Source organism: Haliotis cracherodii, unplaced genomic scaffold (genome assembly GCF_022045235.1).
Source record: "Haliotis cracherodii isolate W230 unplaced genomic scaffold, xgHalCrac1.p SCAF_23, whole genome shotgun sequence".
In the NCBI taxonomy this organism is placed as follows: Eukaryota; Metazoa; Mollusca; class Gastropoda; order Lepetellida; family Haliotidae; genus Haliotis; species Haliotis cracherodii.
The window spans coordinates 6166289-6173715 of NW_027266279.1; the positions used below are offsets into that span (position 1 = coordinate 6166289).

At 42.2% G+C, this 7427-nt stretch overlaps 1 protein-coding gene across 1 annotated transcript; it reads left to right on the forward strand.

The window, feature by feature from the left end:
• The first annotated feature begins 2222 nt into the window (after positions 1-2222).
• Positions 2223-6793, forward strand: LOC139471782 (uncharacterized). Its single transcript, XM_071254275.1, has 2 exons — positions 2223-2454; positions 5765-6793. Exons 1-2 carry the CDS (start codon positions 2444-2446, stop codon positions 6414-6416), a joined length of 663 nt encoding a protein of 220 aa, XP_071110376.1. The 5' UTR covers positions 2223-2443; the 3' UTR covers positions 6417-6793.
• The last annotated feature ends 634 nt before the right edge of the window (positions 6794-7427 follow it).

A 7427-nucleotide genomic window follows, 5' to 3' on the forward strand; every position in this document is an offset into this window, starting at 1 on the left:
ACCAAGCAGACTTGTGTTAGATTATTTAGATTGTTGGAGGACATTGTTGGTGCAAGGACTGGTGTAGAACTCTCCCCAGATGTGATCCAGACAGATTTTGAATCGGTTGTCATCAGTGCTGTCAGTGAGATCTTCCCTGGCAGCTCAGTTCGGGGCTGTTTTGTTACACTATACCCAAGCTTTGTGGCGTCAAGTTGCTGACAGAGGTCTTGTGCGAGAGTACATGAACAATCCTGCAGTATAGAGCCACGGCCGACGAGCTGCAGCTTTGCCACTACTGCCACTGGATCAAGTCCAAGAAGCTTGGATTGAGGTTATGGAGCAGGGTCCAGATGGTCAACAGATTTCCACCTTCAATGACTATGTAACAAGTACTTTGCAAGTTTTGTCGTTAATGTAGGTAATATTCCTCACAGGCAGAATGGCTTGTTTTTACTTTATAACAAGATCCGCTACCTATTGTAGATCTCCTATATCCAAGGCAAACCAGTTCTCTTTCTGAAAGATGGTCAGCCTCTCGAACATTATATACACACAGCGGCCAAAGAAATAAAAGAATCAAATCATATCAATGCGAAAATAGAAATCTTATCAATACAGTGCCCTAAGCACACCCCAATTGTGTGGATCGATGCTCATGATATTAATCACTTGTCTGGTCCAGACTCGATTATTTACAGACCGCCTTCATATAGCTGGAATATTGCTGAGTGCCGCGTTGAACAACAAACCGACCAACCTAACCACATACATTAGTCCCGAAGAGAGACGGGTCAGACGAAGTTACTGGGGTAGATGGCAACGTCTTTAACACTTGAAGCAGCAACAACTACATCAGTAAATACACGGTACACTGACATCCACCTTGGTTTCAGTGACACCGTCGATCTTTTAAAGAATTACTATTTCAGATTAGCACTCAGAATTATGCAGAGTGATTTTATGTATCTAGTTCGTGCTTTTGTGCGAGTGTCATACCTTTTTTGTTAATAAGGACGGTAGGGTAGCCTCGTGGTTAAAGCGTTCGCTCGTCACGCCGAAGACCAGGGTTCGATTACCGACATGGGTTCAATGTGTGAAGCCCATTTCTGGTGTCCCCCGCCGTGATATTGCTGGAATATTGCTAAAAGCAGCGTAAAACCATACTCACTTAATTAATAAATATGTCACGTGTTCTGTCCACTATTGCTGATGATGAGAAGTACGATGTATAACAAATCAATTATCTTACCTTTTATGACTGATTCTGCTGGTGGTTCGCTCACAAAGCTGTGCGCTGAGTAGTGACCGTTTGTGGTTTGAATACACTCTGATCATCATATCATCATACGGTTCTAGTGATGAAGCGGTTCCTTTGGGTGATTTAGATCTTGTTATTTATTTAATTATCTTTTTGGTTTTCATGACTGTCACGGAGATGTGGTGTCATTAATCAAGAATAAAGTAATAATAAAAAAAGTGGCACTAGGTCCACGGGTTTACTGTTATCAGCGAGTTGTAAACAGAGTTAACAATAAAAAGGATAAAAAACAACGATCACTGATTAATTAAATCAGAGCCAATATACAGGCTGATTAGCTAAGCAACTGTATAACAGTTATACAAAGTACGTAGCCAAATCAAAACAAGATAATTGACAACATGCAGAGACAACCAATTAAATCGGCCGCGACCAATGAACACTTAAGAGTTAATTAACTCAACACTACTGAGTGAATAACCTCGGTTGGGTTAAATAGCGGGAAACAAACACAGAGGGCCTATCCCTAAAATAAATCTCTTAGACATTAAAAAACCGCCCGGATAGCAAACTGGTCTTATTGACTAAAGACTGTGAAACCAATTTATAGTGTCGCCCGCCGTGATATTGTAAAAGCGCCACAAAACTTCACTCACTCACTCTTCATGTAAAGCTGGGACATGATATCTCATGGTTGCTGCACTGTGCATGCACGTCGCTGTATACGTGAAATAAGCTTGAACGCGACGTTGAACCACATTTCACCTCACCACCTCGTTATACAGCTTATCTCCTCTGCCACTCCTTGCCTGACGTTTAAATTCATGACATGCACAGCTTACACACTGCACAACCGCCTACCTATGGATTACTGTTAGGGGCATTCTTGCTTTCTCGCGATCGCTAGCTTTGGGAACAAGCTAACTATATATGCCAAAAAGTGCGAGAGTTCGACATCGCGTACATTTTGGGCAGATTCGAATTCTCGCACTTATATTTAGCTTCTTTCCAAAGGACCAGATAGCGAGAATGCCCCTTACAGTATTCCATATCTACCCGAGTTGAAAACGAATACGTACTTCAAACGTCAAAAAAGAGTTGTAAATCATGGATTGTAGGACCACCACAGCCACATATACGCCGGGTAGTCGATAGGGTACACACTGGATTACGTTATTCCTGTGTACAAGGCCCCTCTCTAGCATGGCAGACAGGTAAGATGCACAGATGGTTTCCGTGATACATTCCAGTTATCGCATAATTGACCCGTACCCGCCACTGGTGAGATCATTTTTCACTTTATGCCTCTATATTTTATCTGGCGGCCGCCAGATACTTCCACTGGTAAGATAAAATATAGAGGCATACAGTGAAAAATGATCTCACCACTGGCGGGTATGGGTCACCGTAGACCCGTAAGTCTACATCTGTAAAAGGCGACTACGCTTGTGGTAAGAAGCGACTAACAGGATCAGGTGGTCAGGCACCCGTTCCACAAAGCGACCTTAGTACAAAGTTGGTCGTAATTCACATACTTTATCATAGACTTACAATCAACGTAGCATTAAGATCGCTTTGTGGAACTGGACCCAGGCACGTTGACTTGATTGATGCAGGTCATCGATCCCAATTGCGTGGATCGATGCTCATGATATTAATAACTGGATTGTCTTGTCCAGACTCGATTACTTACAGACCGCCGTCATATAGCTGGAATATTGCTGTGTGTTAAACAACAAACAAACATCTGTAAATGTCTGGACTGTCCACATCTTAGAACAACCAAGAACCACTTGAAGGGTCATATGTATCTCATGTGAAAAAAATGTCGGACTATGATTAAACCATTTGTTTTACCATTGAAAAAACAAAGCAGTGATGCGTGACTTGTTTTTATAAATAGAATAAGACGCGTCTACCTTTTATCAAAAACTCTCGACGTTAAGCGTTCGGCTGTTAAGAAAAGTGTGTCATCTATCCGTGTTCTGTTCAAGGAGATCACAATGATACATTAGCCTTGGGTATGATTACCTATTGTATACAACGGAAACTGACGGGCAAAAGAAAGCGTGCACTCATGTTTGATGGTGGCTAACAATGGAACAAAGAAGAAAAACAATGGTTATTCGATAGTGATGTATTTGATAAGGGTGGGCCTTTGTTTGTAGTGGGGGCACGGATGGCCCAGTCGTCTGAGGCGCCGCGATTCGCTGTGCAGAGTTGCGTCCCTAGAAACCTATGATTGTGGGTTCGAATCGTGGTTCGCCCCAATTATGTTTCTAGGTTTGTCAAGCACCATACCCGTGCTCGTGGGTTTCACCGAAGTGGTAAACGTCTGAGACCTGCATCACTTCGGGCTTTCCTCCAACATTAAGCTGACACGCCGTGATATAACTGGAATACTGTTAAAAGTGGCGTTAAACCAACTCACTCACAATTTGTTTGTAGTGTTTCGGCGACTGTTTTCAGCCAAGTAATGTTTGTAATTTTGGGTCAAATCCAGTCAGCTTTCTTTTGCCAGGCAGTTTATTTTACTTTTGTTTTACTGGTTGAATGAAGCTCGGTTATAGCATACACGTGTGAGCAGTTGTACGTAGCTGTGACCTTGGTCAATAGCGCTTTAATAGCAATATGAAAGAGGATCGGCAGTCAGGTGAGTGCGCAACTATATTTAGCAGTATGTGCAGCGTACGTACAGTACCAGCACGAAATGTACGTGCAGATGTATTATTTAAGAGCGTTATTGACCAAAGTCACTGCTAAATATAACCGTCACATGACTGTCGATGCTTTCGCGGATTGAAACCACGTGATGAAAACTCAATGATGATGTTTATCGCTAAGAAAATGGACATTTCTTGAAAAGCGCACTTTGCAATTTGTCGTAACTGTAAGTAATATTCCTCTCTTCGGGCGAATGGCTTGTTTCCACGTTATAAGTATGAACACACATGGAACTATTTTCGTCAATTAATCGCCTCGATATTTCGTGATTCTATTTCAGCTGGGGATGACAAAAATCCTGTAAAGACCCACAGTCTTGATGCTTCTGTAATATAATGCACAAAGACAAACATTTAGCAGTTATTTACACACCTGAATAACAGAGACTATGCTTTGATTGGACACAAAGCATAATTACTTCTAGGCGAGGCTATAATCTCGTCCCTTTTTAAGAAACTGTTACAGTTTGAAAAGGAAAAAACAAACATTCTGACGTCACGTAGATGGACCTGCATGTACACACAGCATTGGGGTTACATTTATACACTAATGTACATGCGTTAAGGGGTGTGGTGGCAGCTGTTTATGTGCATTTCGTTGGGCGTGTCTGCATCCACCAGGAGTCTGCATCCACCAGGAGTTACATCCTGCGTGCTGTGCCAGGATCAACGGAAGCTGCTTCTCTTAAAGACCCAAGAGCATATATTTTATGAAACAATCCTGGTCGCATTCCCATCCCCTTCTCAGTTCTAGCATCCAAGTCTCATCCCCGTCTTAGCGCTAGCATCCTAATCTTATCCCCTTTTCAGCTCCAGCATCCCATTCTCACCCCCGTCTCAGCTCTAGCATCCAAGCCTTATCAGTTCTAGCATCCAAATCTCATCCCTTCTCAGCTCTCGCATCCGCCTCACCACCTTCTCAGCTCTAGCATCCCATTCTCACCCCCGTCTCAGCTCTAGCATCCAAGCCTTATCAGTTCTAGCATCCAAATCTCATCCCCTTCTCAGCTCTAGCATCCCATTCTCGCCCCTGTCTCAGTTCTAGCATCCAAGCCTTATCCCCTTCTCAGCTCTCGCATCCGCCTCACCACCTTCTCAGCTCTAGCATTCAAATGTCACCCCCTTCTTATCTCTAGCATCCGTCTCTTCCCCTTCTCTGTTCTAGCATCCCAGCATCACCCCTTCTTAGCTCTATAGCATCCACATCTCATCTTCTCAGCTCTCGTATCCGTCCCATCCCCTTCTCAAGCGTCAGCACGCAAGCCCTATCCACTAATCACAGTCCCGAAGAGGGACTGGTCAGTCGAAATTACTAAGGCAGATGGCGACCTATTTAACACACGAAGCAGAAACAACTTATTTGGTGAATCCATTGCTCACGTGATACTAGAATGTCATGTCCACGCCCCAGCCCGGTCTAGGTTAAAACAAGAATTGCAGTTAGATCCGCTATCTGTCATAGACCTCCTAAACCAAGAGATGCAATAGCGAAGGCCAAACTAACTCTATTTCTGGGAGATGGACAGCTACTCGAACGTATATAAACAGAGCAGCCAAGGATAAAAATGAAATTATATCAATATACGAAAATAGAAATCATGTCAATGCAAAAACAGCAATTGTGTGAATACCAAACTCACAATAAATATGTGTACCCTACTCACACACATGAGTCCCAAAGAGGGACAGGTCAGCCGAAATTGCTCAGGCAGATGGCGACCTGTTTAACACTTGAAGCAGCAACAATTATTACAACTACATCAGTGAATACACGATACTCTGACATCCACCTTTGTTTCAGTGACAACACCGACCCTGAGGAAATCCAATACAAGCAGGATGACAAAACCGCCAAAAAGAGATGCATCCGCATCTTGAAGGAAATGGAGTTCCGCTGCATGAACTCGGCAATCATGAACTATGAGCTGTCCAGTCACTATGACAACCTCCAATTCCGTGTGTCCGTCGTCTCCAGCATCGCTGCAGGAATCGCCACGTTGCCCGCCGCCAAGGTCATCCCCGCAGCCCAGGCCATGACTGGTTTGGGGTCAAAGGTGACAAAACTGGGAATGATCGCACTCCTCGGTGCTTCCGCCGCTGCTGTGGCCTATTCACAGGCGGCAGAATATCTCCTTCCAAGTTTGAAACGGAAGACTAGGGACTACAACAAAGCTGGAGCCGGCTGGCAGAGGCTTGAACTGAATATTCGAGGCTTTCTCGCGTCTTCTACGGTGGACCAGACGACTGTTAACGAGTACAGGTCTTTTATAGAACACTGTGGAGAAAAACGGGAGGAAATTTGTAACATCGCTCGCCCCGAGGAGTGGAGTTATAAGAAGTATAACGCCACCTGTAGTCACGTGATTGAGAGGTACAAGAAGAGGAACCAATGGCATATGGAGTTTCGGCGGCAGCAGAAAGAGGTGGAGGAAGAAATGAAGAAAACTGGATAGACTGGTTCCCGATCGTTTCCGCGACAGAATGGGAGGAAGAGAAGCGGTACCAAGCGGAAAATACGCGAACCAGTCAACAATCTGGTAACCGGCGGTAAAGAGATTTTGACATTGACAGACCCATTTTGCTCTTAAGTTTGTTTTAAAACAACATTTATTCAGACCAATCTAAATTATACGTTTCATTGCTGGTATGGGAACCTGTCTATTCAAAATAGAAATATACTGATCAAAATAGTTAAAACATCATAGAAAACTATTGGACTTTCAATATCGGGGTGATTCTCAGTTTCTAAGTCCAACATATTTTAAAGATTCGTTTTAATCGACCTAATATTCTCTTTATCCAATCACGGTGTTTTTAAGAATTGCTAAAAAACAGTGTAGATCTTAGAATTATGCAAAGTGATTTTATGATGAGAAGTACAGTGTATAACAAATTAAAAGTATTATCTTACCTTTTATGATTGGCTCGACTTGTGGTTCGCGCATTATATATATATATATATATATATATATATATATATATATATATATATATATATATATATATATCATATATTATACAGTTCTAGTGGAGAACTCGTGCCTTTTGGAATTTTTTTGTAATTAATTTTATTTTATGTTTCATGACAATAAGTTGGAAATGAGAGCAGTGAGCTCGTTTAAGGAGCAGAACTTCAAAACCGAATATTTCCAGATGTAATTTGATATACAGATCTGTCTAGTGGTGAAAGGTTCCTTTTGATGATTTGGGAATGTTAAGATGCTGAACAGATTATATTGTTTTCTTCCCCGATAACTTTTTAAACCAAATTTGAAATATATTTTAACATTATGAAGCCCGTGGAATCTATTATTTTTAAGCTTTTAAGGATAACATAGATATTTGAATATATTTAACAGTGAACTTCACAACATTCTGTAATGTGCCAACTAGCTGAGGTCGACGCCCTCATATTATAATATTTGGGTTCGATCAGCGCTGGCGACACGTTTTCTGATAAAATA